We start from the raw sequence: 19,152 nt of genomic DNA on the forward strand, positions 1-19,152 counted from the left end.
TGGGACACCTTCCACTAGGAAAGATGGCTCCAAGCCCCATCCAGCCTGGCCTTGCACACATCCAGGGATGCTGTGCATCCACAGCTTCTCTGGGCAACCTCTCCCAGTGCCTCACCACCTCACAGTCAAAAATTTCTGCCAAATATCTAATCTAAACCTGCCCTTTTTCAGCTTAAAGCCAATCTCCCTTGTTCTGCCACTCCACACTCCTGTAAAAAGTCCCTCTCCAGCTCTCTTGTAGCTCTTTTAGGTACTGAAAGATGCTACAAGGTCTTTCCAGAGAATTCTCCAGGATGAACAACCCCAACTCTCTCAGTCTGTCTTCATATGAGAGATGATACAGCCCTTGGAGCATCTTCACTGCCCAGCCCTGGCCTGGCTCCAACAGGTCGATATGGTCCCTGTGCTGGGGATCCCAGACACAGCACTGCAGCTGGGGTCTCACCTGACCAGAGCACAGGGTCAGAACCCTCTCCCTTGACCTGCTGGTCACAGTTATTTTGGTACAGTCCTGGACACAGATAGCTTTCTGCGCTTATGTTCTCCTACAGGAGATTCTGCTATCCAGAAGAAGAAGAATTCCCTAATGCTCCCTGTTATGCCACCGATGGCATGGCCCCGCTCCCCTTTCACAGACACAGACCGAGGCTTTAAGGCACGGCAGAGAGCAGAGTGAATGCAGTTCCCAGACGCACCAGCCAGCTCATACAGCCTTTCCTGCGATCTGCGGGAGCTTTGGCAGCTCCTCGCTCATCCCCACAGCTCAGCAAACCCAAAACGCGCATCACCAGGCGCCGTGCTCCCCGCGCCACCCCCCTGTCCCCGCAAAGGTAGGTCTGCAAACAAAACAGGGACCAAGCGTTGGGCGCGACCTACCTTGGGGCTGCCGGGGCCACCCGGGGCTGCCCAGCGCGGCACCACCACCTCGGCCTGGGGCCGCGCCTCCGCGGCCGCGGCTGCGGAGACAAGAGGAGCGGCTCAGCATCCCGGCCCCTCCGCACCGCGGGGCCAGGCAGCACCAAACCGGGCCGGAGAGGAGAGGGAGCTCTGCGCTGCTTGTAGGAAAAGCAGGAGGATCCCGCAACCCACCCACCCACTCACCCATCCATCCATCCATCCATCCTCCCACCCTTCCTCCCCGGGCGCTCCGCAGCCGGAGCTCTGCCGCACAGCTCCGGGTCGGGCATCCCGCACTCGGACCGGGCATCCCGCACTCGGACCGGGCACCCCACATTTAGATCGGGCACCCCGCATTCAGATCGGGCACCCCGCATTCAGATCGGGCACCCCGCACTCACGGGGCGGCGGCCGCAGCAGCAGCGAGAGGGCGATGCCGCAGAGCAGCCCCCGGCCCCGCATGGCTCCGGGCAGGGACCGCTCTCCGCCGCCGCCGCCGCCCTATAAACCCTCCCGGCGCCGCCTGTCCCCTCCCACCGCAGAGCTCCGGGTCCGCCCCGCAGCCCCCTCCTCTCCCGCTCTCCCTCCGCCCAGCCGGGGATGCTCCCGGGGGTCCCCCGGCTCTGCCCCGCGGGGCTCTGTCCCCGCTTCGGGGCAGGGGGAAAGCTGAGCGCCTCCCTGGGGCTCCCTCTGCAAAACCCCCCTCCAGCGCCTTGGCCAGCACGGAAATCCATTGTGCCTCCAAAGCTCGGAAAAAGGGGAGAGCTGGGGGAAGGAAGGAGCTCAAGAGCTGTTTGTTTATTTGTTTGGTGTATTTATGTGCAATCTTACCATAGCTGATCCCGTGGTTCCAGAGACATCCTAAATTTCTCCATTCCTGGGAAATACATTACTCCTGGACAGTTGAGGGGATACGGGATAGATTTCATGTGCCTGTATAAAAGGCACACAAAAGGATGTTCTCTGACTCTCTCCCCTTATGGTCGATGGGAGGGCCAGGCTTGAGGAAGCACTTGGGAACATCCACAGCTCGTATTCCTGGTGCTGCCCCTCAGGGATATCCAGTCTGTGCCATGAGGCTCCCGAAGGAGCATCCCTGTCTTCTCCTGCATCCTTCAGGGCTGAGCCAAGGCTTGAAGTCCGCACATCATCTCTTTGCTGAGCACCTTGGGGGCTGCACGACTGCTGAATTAGCCCGTGGGGTCGGGGTCACACCGGGACAGGAGAGCCCAGGTTGGTGGGGCCATGCTGAGGTTACCAGCTGCAAACACTGGGCGACTCCATGGTGCTGTAGGAGCTCCTTGCACACGCTGAGCCCACAGAGAGCAGCTGCCCTCCCTGTGTCAGTGTGACTCCCAGCTCAGCTGCAGCCCCACTCAAGGCTGCCAGGGTTGGCTGACACGGATTTTTATGGGGTCAGGAAGAGCCATTACCTCTTAGCCACACTCTTCAGATAGACATTGATCTGCATTTTCCATTCAACCCTTTCCATTCGTCTCTATACTTCAAGTGTCTTTGTAGGTGAACCACCAGGGAAATGAGAGATGGGGACAATTTGCATGTTTATAGAGAGGTTATAAGTGTAGAGTGTATAAGTAAATCAGGCTGGTAGGAAGCGAATACTCCCTTCAAAATAAAGGTTTGCCAGATAACAGTAATGATTTTGTCTATTGTCCAGAGCATTATTTATGCTATTGAAAACTCTAATATCTTTTATACTGAAGGTTTTTGTGGGTTCCTGCCAGGGTGGCCCAAAGGAAAGGTGATTGTTCCCTTTTGCAGATACCATTTTGGCTTATATCTCACAGATGTCCCCTTTGTCCCCCAGCACTTCACAAACTGGATCTCTCTGATCTTGTGAAGGTCAATTTATTCCTGGTAGCACCCTGGCAGAGGAAAGTCAGGTACTGTAGGGACACCTAGAGGGAATAATCAGGGTGAGAGGCTATAAGTGACATTTTAGCTGACCCATAGAGAGGTCAAGAATTTTCATGGCACAACTAAATCACCTTGTTTCGAAGAGCAAAAAATACAGGGGCAAAATTTCAGCTCTTTTCTAATCATATGGAATATCCTGAAGGGAAATCTTGATGGTTTTTTCCCTGTGAATTCCCCTACTTATTTATAGCTGCCTGTAATATAGAAGAAAACAATGGCACTATTGTGCATGTCTATATTATAAATAAGTAAAAATGCAAGCCAAATTTAGACACAAATTTAGCTACCCTGCTTTCATCCCTGCATAAAATTTCTGCCTATCCAAAAGAAAAAAAAAATCACTTTGATTAGGAACATGTATGCTGGTACTAAAAGATTGTCACAAATCTTCTCAGTACAACAAATCTTCACAGGGACTGCTCCATATATTTCTCTAAAAGAAGATCAGCTCAAAAAAGCACAAAATTGAATAAAATGAGCCTTATGTTAAGATTATTAAAATATTTAGTCCAATAACTATCTGCTTGTGATTGTTTTCAGCGTTCAAATATCATAAAAATAAAATATGTGTAATATTTGCATTTGTTATATAGTGATATTTTTACCTTTGGATCTTGGTAATATGAGAACAGATATGTCACTTGAAAACCACCAGAAACTCCCTGTATAAAAATATAACAACAGGCTGTGCAGTGGTTATATATAGGTTAATATATATATATATATATATAAATAAAATATATCATTTACTTTACTGAGACTTTGCTGCATGGAAAAATTCAGGGTATTTTAGCTTTATTAACAGTGCTCAGGTGCTGTAATGCTGTTTCTGGCACAGGGTGAGTCAGATCCTGCCTGTGCCCACCTCTTCAAGAGCTCTTCCCCAAAGTCAGTGAGACATTTGCTGGATTTCACAGAACAAGGTCAGACTTCTGGTTATCTAAGAATTACACAGGCTCAGACTCATTTCCTCCAGGATCCAAACTGTCTGATAAAGAGTATCAGCTGGGAATTTCAGATCTGCTTTGTTCCCTCATCTGTTACATCCCCGTGGCCAAGGCATGGAGCAGCAGCCTCTGTGCAGCACCCGGAGCAAGGGTGAGGTGTTTCAGCCTCCCCAGGGCAAAGCTGATGACAGAGCATCTGCAGAGGGGGTTCTGCACTTGCTTGACAATTTTCAAGATGATTTAATGCTGTTGTTGTTAGCTGGAGTGGAAAAGATGAGGATTCTCCCTTTATGTTCATAGTAAATCAGGAATTAGGCACCTGGAAAGAAATGGGCCCAGGGAGAGGAAAATGCCTGTTCAAGAACCAGACTTGAGCAGAGAATCACTGATGTGTACCACAGCTCAGTAATATTTCATGTTCTTAGGAAAGGCTGTGGAACAAAGTGCTCTGAGAAGATTCCTGCTGACACTGAAGGAAACTTTACCCAGAATCAAAGTCTTAGCAGGAGAAGGGAGAAGGGAGAGGACTGTCCTGCCTAACCTCTGCATTACACACACTCTCACTGATGAGAGAAATGTTACAACTTTGGCTGACTCGAGTGGAATGTGAAATCTCCCATTTTACAGAAAATTCTTCTGGTTCAGATCATTTGAAATGATCAAAGGAAGGAGGCTGTGAATCTGTGAAGGAAACTGGAGATTCAAGAATTAACTCCTTTATCCAGTGTCTTGACAGTTGAGAGCAGCTTCAGCTGACCCAGAATATTCTGTTCAGCTCTGCTTTTCCACCACCCATGTAGGACAGCAGGAATATTTGGAAGGGCCCTGGAGCAGCTGTCCTGCTAAAGAGGGAGAAGTGCTGTAAGATGATCAGGAGCTAGACAAGGGCTTGTCCTGATGTGCTGATAGCAAAAGGGTATCAAAGCACTCCCTGTGCTTCTTTTAAAGGGTGGGTCACTGCTACCACTTTCTGCTATGACTTTTGCTCCATCCCTACAGGCAAGCAAACTTGAAGGTGATTATATTTGCAGACACATCTTTTAACTCTATTTCCACATGTGAAACAATTATAATCCTCTCTGGGCTACCTGCAAACTTCTCCAACACATCAACAATTATACTGAAATAGTTAATTCTAATAAGAAAAGGGAAACAGGCATAACAGCACAAGGGCTTTTAATAACATCCAATCCATAAAACTGCCCAGTAATTTTGGAGAAGTTGTCTCTGTAAATGGATAGCAGTGATGCACTGGGAAGCACCAAGTGTCTAGGCAGGAGGAAAACAAATTTTGTACAGAAAATCATTATCTGTTTTTCAAGAACACAAGGTGGTTTTTTGTTTAGATTAAGGTAAACAATAAGGAGGAAAATAATTATAAGAGAGAGCATGTCCCTCTTATGTCCCAGTTGCCCTCTGCACTGCCATGAAAGCTTGCAGGAGGGCACACAGCCTCCAAGGCACTGGCCCTGCCAACACTGGCCACTTCCCACATTTCAGGAGGAGAAGTAACAGCACTTGGAACAGATACTTGGCACTTCAGGAATATACATTATAGGAAAGTTTGTGGGTGAGCTGAAAATCAGCTAGAAATGGGAACTATAAACCTTTTCCTGGCTGCAGGGCTGCCAGACCTGCTGAGGGATGATGCAGAGGAAGCGAGGTTTGAGTGGGTTGTTTGTGTAACTTTCACTTCTGTTATAGACAAGACAGGAGAGCCTTCAAGAGAGCTCAGCTGAGGGCTGGCTGCAGTGACACAGATCCCTAACAACCACTCCAGGACATCAGCTCTAGCTGGGAAGGAAGAAGGGGTTACTCTCACATGTAGTTTCCCATTAGCATGTCCAGGATATGTTAAACCAGTCTTCCCTTTCTCTGGGCTTGGTAGAATAAATCACAACAGTTATGTACCATTCTAGATTCTGGTACATTGAAATATGTCTGATATCCTACTCTACAGGGTATAAAAAGAAAGATAGGAGAAGAGGGATGTTAGATCTAGAGAATAATCTCACAAACAGCTGTTTTATACCCTGAAACATATTTGAGGAGGAATTTGTGCATTTGGCCACATGCATTCCTGCAGGCCATATCAGCTTTCAGTGAGAATTTAGAAATGAACAAGCATTTTCTGCTATTTATAATACTTTCCTCTTATACAAACAGCTCATCAGACAAAATGCAAAATGACCTGTGCAACTTACTAAAGCCACCTGGGTTTCCCATTGAACACATTGACTGAAAACGTGGTGTTGAGGAAAACATTTATTTTCCATTCTATAATATCTCTCTGGATTATAATAAGTTTTAAAAATTACAATACTTGAAAAAACTTTACTTCCTCTTCCTCATCACTGTCAGTTACATTGACAATGTAAGTGCTGGAGGGAGTAGATGGGGGAGATGGCAAAACCTCCTCTACCACTTCCACGTCCAGCTGTGGCAAGGGGCTGAGAACTCGCTCCTCGCTGCAGGTGCTCTGACAGGACACGACCTCCGGGCTCCCACAGACACGCTGGTTCTCACAGAGCCTCTCCTCTGAGTATGCCCTGAAATGATAGTCTTCATCCAGAGTGGAAAATATCACCTCCTGCCTCTGGTTCCTCTCCTCATAAAAGCCAAAGCACTGAGGCACTGAGCTGGAGAAATTCCCGTAGCCAAACGGAGCTCTGAGTGGGAATGTGCTGCAAGGGAAGAGATTCAAGGTTGGCTTTCAGAAATGCAGGGCTGCACAATGACACTGATGTTCTGTGCTACTCAGCTTATCCCATTTTTTCAAACACACAAATTTAAAACCATGCCTAATTTCAGCACTAGGGCCATAACAAGAGTAGTTCAGTAGTTCAGCACACATGAGGTTGCTCTGAGAACAAACATAAACCCCACTGTATTTATCAATCAAATAATACCACAGATAAACCAGCATGCAGTGAATTAACCAACATACTCAGATTAATTTAAAAAAGCATCAAAAGTCATTTTGTGTAATGTCTGTATGCCAAAATTTATGACAGACCTGGGGCAAAGCACTCTTATTTGTAATTTTCAAATTACAAATATTACACTGTTATCAAACAGGACAGGGAGTCCTCGTGCCCAATATGTGGTTGTCAATGTTAATATTTAAAGAATGCACAGTAATAAATTTTTAAAAAGTAACCACATAGTAAATTTCAGGAAGTTACTATGTCAAATGGAACTGTATTCCTCCAGTGGCAGATGCCTGAATTTCTATTCTGATGCAGAAAGACACAGGGATTGTAATTTACAGTGTTTTAGAGAAATTCACTACATTGTGAAGAAAACAAAAATATGTGAAGAAGTAATAGAGCTCCACAGTGCAGGCACTGTAAAGACATTGATACAATATCTCTTGAGGTTTCAAGGGGACTGATCATTCCAATCTAATATTTAAATTTTTAGTGCATACATCTGCACTTTCAGTTCAGAAATCATGACTCTTGCATGCAAGAAATGAGTTTATAGGACAGAGAACTCATAAATAACTGTATTAGAAAGACCCTGGCATTAGCAAAGCTGGCATTCAGCTGGCATTAATGGACTTCAGAAGTCCATTAATGTGTAAGATCAGAACAGTCTTTTATGCTACAAGAACTATTCTCTCTCAGAGGCCTCACAAAACCATCTCGTTTCAGACACCAAGGGCTGAGCAAAGATCATTTTTAGCAATTTTGGGAATATGTGTTCTGTGTTTCCTTAAAAAACCTCAAAAATAGAAATGTCTTGTATTGCACTTGTCAGCTCATGAAGTTGTTCTGAGTTTGATGGGTCATCATTAACCCTAATTAAAGACCAGGCGGTCTCATTGCCACAGGAACATATTGGTTGCTGCTGCTAGTGAGAATAACAGTGCATAAACAGACAAAATTTACGTCTGATAATTGTAATAATTTGTTACATTTGCTACTGCACAGTCATGAAAGCAAAATGATGCCCTGTAGAGAATAAGCATCAGATGCCTGGTGTTTGAGCTGCCACCTGCACCAGGGCACTGGTGCTTTCTGTGCATGCTCGGCCCACAAACACCCACGGGACACTACATGTGTTAGCCTGGAAATTCTTTGATTAGGGGACCTCTGATTGACTGAAAAGGAAGAACTAGGAATTACTACTTACACAGGAATTCTGCAGGCACTTCCCACCAGGCTGGGTTTCAGAAATATGAACAGTTATGGCAATCACAGTGTACCCAGGAGACACCTCCAGGACACACCTACTTCAATTCTATCTGACCACTTTCAAACTATATTTACATTATCTCTACCTAATGCTCTTCTGCTGAAATCAACTGCACTTAGACCCATAAAATGGAAAGATACTTCTTGTTTTCCATGGCCTTGGGAGTGCCAATTACAATTGCAATAATTCTGTGGAGCTTTCAGTAACTGGGCACGTATTACGAGCAGGCTGAGGCCAGGGGATCCAGCACACAGCAGCTACAGGAAGGTAAGAGCTCCTTTCCCTCTCAATGCTCCACCTGCTGTCTGCAAGGCAAAACACTCTCTGCCTTTCAGCATTTTTTTCTTACTGGTATTGAAATGGTTTCATTACCTTGAGGGGAAACAGCGAGGTCCAGGTATAAAGGAAGGGTGGCAAAATGGAAACTGAGGAGTTCCTCCAAACAAACTGGCTGGTTGTCCAATGGGAGCAGACACATAGGCAGGTGAGGGAATAAAAGGGGTAGCCTGGGGAAGAGCTATGCCTCTAGGAAAAACAGAAATCCCTGGCATCTCACTGTTAGAGACAGAAAACCTGCCACTAGTGCTGCTGATGTTACTCGGGTTTCTGTTGCTGAAGCTCTCAGCGAAAACGGGTGCAGGTCTCTTCAGGGAGAAATTGAGCCCAGGTGATACAAAAGCTTCTGTCTGAGCAGGCTCAGCAAAGTGCTGTGATGAAACTACAGGGCGCAGGGGCAGGGTTGGAACTGCAACAGCCACTGATGTGGTGCTTGCAGCCGTGGTCTGGAAAAGGGTCATGGGCACAGCGTGCTGGATGGAAGAGGCCGGCAGACGGATGGCGGGAGACTCACCTTCAAACACAAAACAGTTACTTGTCAGGCATGAACAGAGTTCTGATAAACAGCATCACAGCAAACCACAGCACTTCTGGGTACAGTCAAAATAATTACCCCTGAAATTTCCCAGCAACTCATGTCATACATTTAATGTGACACCATTCTGAGAGATGGGTTTGGAGCCCACACACTAAAGCTGCATTGCACAGAAACCCACAGGAAGAAGGAAGTGGCTGATGTGGGTCCACTGCTCTGGTGAGGCTCTGTCTCGCCCTAGTAAGGCCCCACAATGGGCTGGAGTGTGCCTTCATCTCAGAAGACCTCACAAAGTCTACTGACATGAAATGAGCCAAATTTATAACAAATCTGTGTGCTCAGGAGCCTAAACCACTCTAATCTCCAATATGTTTCCTTATTTCATCAATGAATGTACACACTAGAGAATTTTACTTTGAAATGTTTTGCAGAGCACAAACTTCAATGTACACTCTCAAATCACATCTCAACAGGGCTGCCTTTATAGGGAAAGATTTCAAAACACATTGCATAGGAATTTTCAAACATCACTAACTCAGAACTTCATCAGAACGAAGCTGAGTATTCTTTTATTTTAATATCTCCAATTATTACCACACAGCATAATCAGGCATTTAATTTTCTTGTCTCATTGCAAAAAAGCAACCCTTTCCAGGATATTTAGAGGAAAATCCATTGCCTGGATCTGAGCTATTTGCTGTTGAAATCCCATATCCATGCACTGACAGAGCCAGAGCTCTTTCTCTAAGGAATATGCAGGTCAGCTCTTACACTGGGGGCTTTCACACTGTTTCACTGCCACTGTGGACTTTTTGTAAAAAAGAAGGATCCTTCCAGGGTATCTGTGAGGTGGAGACCCAAATGAGGGAAAGAAACAGCTGTAGCTTAACATCTTAAGTAGAAAGAAGTCTTGGTAAATAATGACACCTTCTCTGGGCAACCTGTGCCAGGGCCTCACCACACTCACAGCAAAGTTTCTTCCCAACATCTGATCTAAACCTACTCTCTTTTGGTTTGAAGCTATTCCCCCTAGCCCTGTCACTACTGGCACAGGTAAATTCTGAATTTTTAAAATAATTCTCTACTGAAAACTCACAGACTGGACGTCCAATACTGTTCTTAACACTGGAGTTGACAAAAGAGTAAGTAGGTGATGAGAAGGGAAGGGTACCAGCTGGATTTGTAGTGATGGTATTCTGGGAAGTGCCCGAAAATGCAGCAGAGCCAGGTGGTGGTGAACACTTCTTTTTGTTTGGCTGATAAACCCAACCTGTCAGAGATGGGAAAAAAAGATGCAGACATCCAATATTTCAGGTGATTTCATTATTTATCTAAAGCTATGCTATAATTCTGAAGGATCTGGTAAGACAAGTCCAAAACCTGCTCCTTTAGGCAATGGCAATGCTCCACTTGTTTTGGTGAGCTAGAAATGGGGAATTTTACTGGAGATGGAAATGAAATAGAAATATTTGGGTATTGTTTAGAAGTTACCAAGTAGTAGCTGCTTGTGAGACAAAAAACTAGCAAACACTGGGGAGACATGTGGCCCAGATGAAGAAACCACATTAAGGAGAACATGACAGTCACTGCACTGTGGGCATTCAGCGTGGAGGAAACTGTGGCTACTCAAAATGTAGTCTTTCTTCATGGTTTCTTTAACCCCTTAAGTCTCACATCTATCTGCAGGTTACAAGACATAACAGAAAATATGATCCACTGGGAACCCTGGATAGATTGTGGAAGAGCAGGTTTGCCTTTGCCTGACAACATTAACCAAACATTAACAGATATAAGAATATATCATGAATTTACACTGAGCTGTTTGGTTTCTTACACAGGTTAATTCTTAATGCTCTCAATGCAACTTTAAAGAAACATCTTTTTTTTAAGATGCAAGGAGAGAGGGAGATGTTCTTTTCTTTGTTTATGACAGATTAGGCAGGATCATGAACAAGCAGCATTATGACAACAGAGAGAGAAAGGATCACAACACCTGGTATCTCAACAGCTTTTTAAAAGTTTTTTTTACATTCTGTTTTACATTCTGTTGTCTTCTGGATAAATGAAATTGTTAAGGGTACAAACTTTAACACTTGACAAAAAGCTGTGAAACATTTTCCACACCATTATGTGGGAACTTCAAGTCTACATGTTGAAGAATCCCACAGAATACAATGCTGTTTGTGCTCCCTGTGACATTTCCCTTTCCTGCTTTTAAGAAATGGACATGTGTCACCACAGGCCACCTGGGCAGCTGTTCCTGGAGCAAGGAAACTGATGCAGCAGGCCACACAAACTCACTCTCTGGCCATTAGACTATTAAATCATTCAAAAAAGCTGCTGTAGCTGCAGTGTTCTAAGCACCAGCATTTTGGATGCTTTAAAAAATTCATTGTTTCAACCACACAGGATTATGTACTTGAAATATCTGCATTTTTTTTCTATCTCTGTTGATCGCCATAATGCAAGAGATCGATTTTCCAAAAAGCCCTGCACTTCTACAGCCTTCAGGTAAATAGCTAAGATGTTTACCAGGAAATTCCTCCCTGTGCCTCAGTTTTATTTTGTTAGCTTCCTCATAATAGGGCTGCTTCTGCTCCTCAGTGAGTTTGCTCCACTCCAGGCCGAGCTGGACGCTGATCTCGGCGTTGTTGGCCCCCGGGTTGGCTTTGGCCACAGCAGCTCTGTGGATCCGGGCCCACACCATGAATGCGTTCATGGGACGCTTCACTCGGCCACTTTTGGTCTTGCTGAAGGGAGTGTCTGGCATCCCTGTGCAACAAGCGAGGGAAACATCATCACCTTCCAGGGGATACAGCAGGGCACACTCAGTATCACACCCACAGCATCAGAGCTTTGGAACAGATGAAACTCAGTGCACATTTGGAGAGCAGTTCCTACAAAATCCTCCACTGCCCTTTGCTGAGTCACTGCACAAGGAATCAGTTGCCTGGCTTTTGCTATGTATAATTAAAAAAAATAAAATAAACAGGGCCTGCTAACACAGTAGTTTGGATTTAAGTTGGCTTGTTTTCTTATGAATTTATAAACTAATCATTGTATAGCACAGACCATACCACCAAAAATTTATCACCATCAGAACTATGTAACCAAAGCCCTAAGGATGCAGGGACTAGGACTAAGGATGGGGAGGCTGCTTAGTCCCACACCTGTGCAATCCCTGCCATCTCAACCGTGGCTGTTGCTGTTCTGGGTTTCTGCTTGGGTTTTGTTGTTTGTTTTGAGATATAAATATTTTTTTCTTTTTTTCTATTTGGACACTCGTTTTGTTGGAGGAACACATGTTCTCAAATTATTGTTACATGATACTTGGCTTTGGCTCTTTGTAAACACAGGCAGCATTTAAATTGAGCTGGCAACATGATGAATCCACAGGCCCCTTAAAATTGATCCCTGAGCAGGCAATTTCCTCCCTGGAAAAGGTTTAAAAATTAATTCTTTCACATCATTGATAAAGGGAAGAAGTCTTTAAGACCTTACTTAAGTAATTAATTTTGAATGTCTAGATACTTTAAAAAAAAGCTTCTAATACAGATGTTTCAAATTGCTTTTCATTTAACAAGTCCAGAGTTTTTCAGAGAGATATATGACTACTTTATAGCTTTAAAAATCAAGCACATTCCTGACCTTAGAACTGCAATCACAACTCAGTGTAATTCTGAACACTGTCCTAAGGGGTTTCATGCAGAAAGGGAGGAATGTGACAAAATTGCCTTGATTGTAACAAACCGTATCGGAATTCTGTGTTCCCGTGCTTTTGTGTCTTACACTGTGCAAGAGTTGTGCTAAACCCAGCCTTTGCAAAGGGATGGTTTTCTAACATGACCTTTCCCCTTGTGTTCTCCTGCCTGATAACCAATCACCCTGCAAGCTCTCTGACTATAATACCTGAATCCGAGGGCAGGACTGTGAGGGGAACGTTTTTTGTTTCAATCTTTGGCCGCTGCAGTAGAGGCTGCAATTGAACTGGCACTTGTTTTACCGGCACTGGAGTCACATGCAACAGCTGCGAGGAAAGAGGGCCTTGGAGCTGAACGTGGGACCTGGGAGGTAAGGACTGAAACAAGACCGGGATGTTCTGATCTTGAGCAGGGTTCCCAAGCTCGCACAGGGATCCAGCCGGGGCATCGCTCTTCTCCACCTTCACTGGGCGGGCCTCGAAGGTCACGTTGGGTCGCTCCGCTTGGACGGCAGATCTTCTCCAGGACTTATTCCCCGTTTGCTCCAGGACCTTCTCCTCGTTCTGGCGGTCACCGCTGCCCCTTTCCTGGTCCCTTTCTCTCCTGATAGCACTCCGGGCCTCTTTCTCAACCGCCGCCGGAGCCGGGATGCACCTGCTCTTCTTCGCCGCTCCTTCGCTGTGCCCGGGCCGGCTCGGGTGCTCTTGCACTTGGACGCGCAGCCCTCCGACGGGGCCCATGACCTCCCTGTGCCTGGGGGGCGAGGCGGGGCTCGCCCGGGCGCGGAAGCGGCAGTGCCTGACCCTGCGCTCCATCGCTCCGCCGCCGCTCCTCGGCCGCCGCCACCGTTGCGCCAACGCTCCCCGCGGCCCCGCGCCGCCGGCGCGCACCGAACCCGCATCCCGCACCAACCGCGGGGCGCGCACCGAGCCCCAGCCCCGCCGGCTCAGTCGCGCTGTCCCCCGTCCCGCGCCCACCGGTGGGGGCCGCCCCGACCGCGCATCCCGTGCTCGTTGCTCGGAGCGGGACGCACGGGTCCCCGGCTCCGCACCCCGCAGCCGCCATGGGCGCCGTTGCCGGAGCCGCCCCGCGCTCCGCCCGCCGGCTCCGCCCGCCCTCCGCCGGCACCGCCGAGCGCTGCTCCGGGCCGCCCACAAGGGCTGGGCTGGGCGCCGCTCTTTCCGCTTCCGCGCCGGGCATGCTGCGCTGCTGCCGGGCGGCCGCGGCCATCGCTGCCGGCTGCGCTCCGGGCTCCCCGCGCGGCCTCGCCATGGCCAAGAGCAAGTTCGAGTACGTGCGGGACTTCGAGGCGGACGACACGGTCCTGCCCAACTGCTGGATCGTGGTGCGGCTGGACGGCCGCAACTTCCACAGGTGCGGGCAGGGCCGGGCGGGCGCTGCGGGGACCCCGCGGGTGCGGGCTGAGAGCGCTGTGCAGAGAGCGGGGTCCTGCGTGGTGCCCGGGTTGTGCTGGGCTGTGCCTGTCCGTCCTGTGTGAGCCCTGCAGGTGCGGGCTTAGAGATGCTCGTGTCCCCCACTCGGCCTCTCCAGGGCACGGAATTCCACCGGGATTTTGTTTTCAAGGGCGGCTGCAGAGCCGGTGGTGGGGAATGGGCCGAGTAGGGAAATGGTTCCGGTGCCTTGGGTGTGCTGGGGAGGGACAGCAGCTGCTATCCAGGGATGTGTACTGATGTTTGGAGTCGGTGTCTGTGTGGCATTTGCCTTCCCTCGGCATAAATGGGGCACAGTTCCCTCGCCTGGTAGATAACTCAGGTTCTTGCTGGGATATTATTCCTGGTTTTGGTAAAACTCTTGAATTTTAACAAATTTATTGATAATTTTGCCCTTATTGGACTGAATATTAAAGACACCCCATGAGAAAGGGAGTTTACAGACAGTAGTATTAGTTATCAATTTCCAATTAAGATACATAAGCATTTGTTATCAATTTCCAGTGTAAGATACATACTGAGCCTGTATTTTGAGTAAACTGCTTTAAAAGACTGGTTCAGGTCAGATACTGGTGAGAAAGAGAATGGCTTATCCGGAGTAGATAATGAGGATTTTTGTTCGTGCTTTTCAGACCTTCTTTTGTCAGTATTGACAGGATACTGGAAATCAATATTCATATAAAGCAAGTATGAGGAAAATGAATGTGTTAGCATTTTTAGTACCTTTTAAAGAGACTCTTACGCAGCCATTTTTGTTTTGAAGGTTTTCTGAGCAGCATGAATTCAAAAAGCCAAATGATGACCGTGCTCTGCACCTGATGACGAAGTGTGCCCAGACAGTGATGCAAGAACTGGAGGATATTGCTATTGCTTATGGACAGAGTGATGAATATAGTTTTGTTTTCAAGAAGAAGAGCAGGTGGTTTAAAAGAAGAGCAAGGTAACAGCTGCTTTGATACTGAAGTGAACTTTTTTTTAACATCTCTTTATAATTATTCTCAAGGTTTGTCTGTCTTTACCTACAGAGGTTAGGAGGAGGGCTGATGCTTACACTGCAGTTAGTTCAAGTTTTTAATGTGGATTTTTTACATGTGATCTTTCAGGAAAATATGTTCAATAATACAGAGCTTGTAAAAAAGTTATATAAACAACTTATTAATAAACTATCAAAACATTATAAACATACATTCTTTTAAGGAAATGTTACAATTCTCAGTACCTCTGTTGTTCAAAAGTCTCTGTGCCATTCCTCATCTGTTTGGCCATTATTTAAGAAATGCTGCTTTCCACTAGAGTTATCACTACTGATACCTCAGATAAACACAAATATATAATCATTCCCGTGTATTTCTTTCTTTTTTTTCTCTTATTCTGTGTTTGCAAGTAAGTTCATGACTCATGTGGTCTCCCAGTTTTCCTCAAGTTACGTGTTCTATTGGAAGGATTACTTTAAGGACCAGCAGCTTCTGTACCCTCCAGGATTTGATGGACGGATTGTGTTGTATCCCAGCAACCAGAATTTGAAGGACTACCTCAGCTGGAGGCAAGCAGATTGTAAGTGTCCCTGAAAAAGAGAGATTTGTGCAGTTGAGTTCATTTCTCTGAGCAGAAATGTCTTTTCTGCCAGTGTGTTTGTATATACAGCTGTCAGTGAAAGAACAGCAGGTAGGGTGGTAGTTTTCAGTAATATTACACTTGTTCTGGGTTTTGTGTGGGTACTGGCTGAAATTTGGAATGTTCAGGCTACAACTAAATTTATTGCATCCTGAGAGTGAATTCAACACAAGAAATATTGGAACTGCTAATAGAATTAATAAATTAATTTTGATGTTCAGAGTTGGTTTAGCCAAGGTAATCTTTAATGAAGAGATGTGAATATTCAAGTTCACAGCAGGTAGTAATCAAAAGTGCTGAATATTCCATGTCAGAACAGACCACTGGATTTGTCTCTAGACCTTTGTCAGTACCTAGTCCCTATTGTCAAATGAAAATAATTTACCATCATACATAAACACCCTTCAGCCTGTGCTGTGCCTTTGTCATTTATGAAATCTGTCTTCTAGTCATGACATGCAGTACCTTAAAAATGTATTATAAACATTGTATCGTCTTTAGAAACTGATTATATTAATTCCCCATTACTCTTGTCTGTTTCTTGGGTACAGCTCTGGAAATAAAGCTATTTTTTCCTAAGTAGTCACTCAGATTTGGTAAATAGCTGTCCTCACACTCATTTCTGTGTTTTCTCTAGGCCATATTAATAACCTTTATAATACAGTGTTCTGGATGCTTGTGCAGCGAGGTGGTTTGACACCAGTGCAAGCACAGGAGAGGCTCCGGGTAAGAGTCTGCTGAAGTCATGGTTTTTTACAGCTAAACATTAAATCATAAGATTTGCAAAGTGTCATGCCTGCCCAGCAGCCCTGGCTTGTCTGTTCTTACTGTAATAATTTTGTGGGTGTAGTCAACAACTTCTTCAATTCTGCAGATATTAATACCACTAGCAAATAATGTAAATTTGGTCAATTATTAGCAGGGTTTATGTTCTTAGTTAACAATTTCAGAAATCTTAGAAATGTCATAAAATATTCAGCATTCAAACCCATGAGGAACAGTGGCAGAATTCAGCAGTTAACTCAAAATACAGGCTCAGTATGTTCATTGCCAGTCCCTTCTGTTGGGTTTTGTCTCCTTGTGCAGACTTTAGCAGATTATTCCTGTTTTCTCCTGGAATCTGTTGACTGTCTTCCATTTGTCTTGAAAATTTAATAAGAACCCTCTCAGTTTTAATACTCATTTGGCAGTTGGAATTAATTCCTCTGTTGAGAGAAGCAATTTAACCTTGTGACTTAAAGGTGAAAAACCTTTACAAATGTCTCTCTGCCTTCCAATATTCACCCCTCCTCTATCCTAGAGATACAGTTTGTTTTCTCTAAGAGTAATTTTCTTTCTACTCAGGGAACTTTGGCTGGAGATAAGAATGAAATCTTATTTTCTGAATTCAACATCAACTACAACAATGAACCTTTGATGTATAGAAAAGGAACTGTTCTAATATGGCAGAAGGTAAAAAACGATTGCCACTTACTTTGGCTGATATTTTAAATAGTTACACTGTGGCAGACAGACTGCACTGTAAGAGCACCTCATGTATCTCCAGTGTATGTCTAGGAATAAATATATCTTAAAATTAACTATATTTGCCATGCAATTGTGTGTAAGATGACTCATTGTTTTGGAGATGTTTTTGAGAGCTGTTTCTATGAGCATAATATAAAAACAAGTCTCTGCAGTCTGGCTTAGATACAAATTATGACCCCTGAGATGAAACATGTATCAGCAGATGACAATGTTTGTATCACTGGGGCCAGGCCCTTCCCAGGATTAGGTCCCAAGTATATCCATGGCAAAGGAATTACAAACTTCTGTTCAATAAGGTGGCTCAGCTCATAGTTGGCTTAGTCCTTTTCTGCTTTAAGGCAACTTGGAAATGTACATTATTCTACAACTGCATCATTGATTTAGTGGGAGAAATCCCTGTCCTGTGTTTTTTATTAAATTCTTTTTTATTAGAATTTTTGAATCCATTCTGGAGCCTTTTATATCTGCTAATGTGTCGACTGTATTTTCAGATTAATGAAGTTATCACTAAGAAAATAAAACTGCCAAAGGAAGAAGAAGAAAAAGAAGTGGAAGTTACCCGGACTAAGACTAAAGTTGTTCCCCTGCACTGTGACATCATTGGGGACCAGTTCTGGGAGGAATATCCTGAGATTCTGGCCGAGGATAGTTGATATCTCTGATAAGCATAACGGGTAGTTCACATTCTGCTCTGCTTGGGTTGTTGGCAAGTGAGGAATACGAATGATGGCTGGCAGAGTTTGACCTGGAACCCTTTTCAGCAACTGCAGTGGGTTTAGCACTGTTGCTGCCTAAAAAGAAGACACTGGTGCTATCTGACATACAAGGATATGCCCATATGGAATGCTAAAATCATACTATATTTTGAATGTTAAGAATTCATCATGAATTAAGACTGTTCCTGCCTTGTACATGTGTATTTGTAAAAAAAGTATGTAGAAATTTCCTGTATTTCTATAGCATTTAAACAATAAGGTATTTTATTGTACTGCTGAACTATAAAAAAGCCCGAATATTTGAACAGAAAATTATTAGTTTGATTTTTGTTTTCAGCTGAGATGCACCAGAATACTTCATTTGGGATTTAGTATTAAATTTCAAGGCTGGTGTGTTTAGTCAGATGAGTGACAAACAGTTCACCTGCCTGATGTCTGATTCTTACTGAAATGCAATGGAGTAGCCCAGCAGTTTTCTATGCTTGATTTTAAAAGTATTTGTCAAATGTACAGGATTTTTATACTTTTAAAAAATATAAATAATAGTACCTTCCCTGCTGTGTTTTATTATGTGGCCTTTCTCATTCCTGGGACTTGAGTAAGTGGTGTCACCACTAGTAAGTGGTGACAGTTCCAAGCAGTGAAGTTAATAAAGATATTGCACAGGCTGGAATTCTGTTAGGACATGGATAGGTATCTTCCCTCATATTCCATGGCCTGGGAATTCACCTGTCTCCTATTATGCACAACACAGCATATTTTAAAAAAATACAGCACAACATAGCAAAACATTCCAGGTGCCTGCAAAGAGAGAGCCAACAACAATTTGTGCTGCTGCTTTCTGATCTCCCTGGGAATGACACAGACAGCAGTGCTGCCAATCCATGTTTGTTAGAGGGAAGGGAAGAGTGTGTGTTGCCTGCTCCATGCACAGTTCTGTTATGGTTTAACTGTTACTTAAGACCCTTTGTCAAAATTGACCTCTCCGAGCGGAAATATTTCTGCTAATGGATAGAGGTTTGTCCCAGTGTAACTGGAATTTGAGGGAAATAACCTATTTCAGTGTAGAAATACAGTTATAATGATAGGTGTTTATATGGCTATTACTGCTTCTGACCAAGCTGATTGCAAAAACATCCAGAACAGTAACTGGACCAGTTGTTGCTAACAAAGACATGGTCAACAGTTGGGACTGGCCATAAAAAAGAAAGAAAGGATCAAGTGTGTACTGATCACAGTACTGAGTTAGATTCCTGTGAAATCTCTTATCAGCCTACTCTGTTTCCCCTT

General features: G+C 44.9%; 3 protein-coding genes across 5 annotated transcripts in view; 1 reads left to right on the forward strand and 2 right to left on the reverse strand.

The window, feature by feature from the left end:
* ADAM19 (ADAM metallopeptidase domain 19) overlaps positions 1-1,359 on the reverse strand; it is a 31,594-nt gene extending 30,235 nt beyond the window's left edge. Inside the window, 2 exon segments of the mRNA XM_030957489.1 lie at positions 877-956; positions 1,299-1,359. Coding sequence (XP_030813349.1) covers positions 877-956; positions 1,299-1,359 — 141 coding nt within the window.
* Positions 1,360-6,096: 4,737 nt separating this feature from the next.
* SOX30 (SRY-box transcription factor 30) lies at positions 6,097-13,418 on the reverse strand. Its single transcript, XM_030957470.1, has 5 exons — positions 12,763-13,418; positions 11,386-11,625; positions 9,950-10,123; positions 8,355-8,832; positions 6,097-6,466 (listed from the first exon to the last, which is right to left on the reverse strand). Exons 1-5 carry the CDS (start codon positions 13,367-13,369, stop codon positions 6,097-6,099), a joined length of 1,869 nt encoding a protein of 622 aa, XP_030813330.1. The 5' UTR covers positions 13,370-13,418.
* Positions 13,419-13,752: 334 nt separating this feature from the next.
* On the forward strand, positions 13,753-18,415 carry THG1L (tRNA-histidine guanylyltransferase 1 like). Of its 3 annotated transcripts, XM_030957391.1 has the most exons (6): positions 13,753-13,928; positions 14,769-14,945; positions 15,390-15,559; positions 16,257-16,345; positions 16,964-17,071; positions 17,638-18,415. In XM_030957391.1, the coding sequence occupies exons 1-6, from the start codon at positions 13,753-13,755 to the stop codon at positions 17,797-17,799; spliced, it is 882 nt and encodes a 293-aa protein (XP_030813251.1). In that variant the 3' UTR covers positions 17,800-18,415. The 3 variants fall into 3 exon arrangements, with proteins under 3 accessions (XP_030813251.1, XP_030813252.1, XP_030813253.1); XM_030957392.1 differs by lacking the exon at positions 13,753-13,928 and having other exon boundaries at positions 14,817-14,945; positions 15,394-15,559; XM_030957393.1 differs by lacking the exon at positions 13,753-13,928 and having other exon boundaries at positions 14,879-14,945; positions 15,485-15,559.
* The last annotated feature ends 737 nt before the right edge of the window (positions 18,416-19,152 follow it).

This window comes from Camarhynchus parvulus, chromosome 13 (assembly GCF_901933205.1).
Source record: "Camarhynchus parvulus chromosome 13, STF_HiC, whole genome shotgun sequence".
Classification (NCBI taxonomy): domain Eukaryota; kingdom Metazoa; phylum Chordata; class Aves; order Passeriformes; family Thraupidae; genus Camarhynchus; species Camarhynchus parvulus.

Bases quoted from the DNA above. Each gene is read 5' to 3' on its own strand.
- SOX30 (XM_030957470.1), bottom strand. From the start codon at position 13,369: ATGGAGCGCAGGGTCAGGCACTGCCGCTTCCGCGCCCGGGCGAGCCCC. The intron at 8,833-9,949 runs GTGAGTTTTCAG...TTGTGTTTGAAG, and splicing joins CAGTATTGGACGTCCAGTCT to GTGAGTCTCCCGCCATCCGT. The intron at 6,467-8,354 runs GTAATGAAACCA...CTTCCCTTGCAG, and splicing joins CCTCGCTGTTTCCCCTCAAG to CACATTCCCACTCAGAGCTC.
- THG1L (XM_030957391.1), top strand. From the start codon at position 13,753: ATGCTGCGCTGCTGCCGGGCGGCCGCGGCCATCGCTGCCGGCTGCGCT. The intron at 13,929-14,768 runs GTGCGGGCAGGG...TTTGTTTTGAAG, and splicing joins GACGGCCGCAACTTCCACAG to GTTTTCTGAGCAGCATGAAT. The intron at 15,560-16,256 runs GTAAGTGTCCCT...TGTTTTCTCTAG, and splicing joins CAGCTGGAGGCAAGCAGATT to GCCATATTAATAACCTTTAT.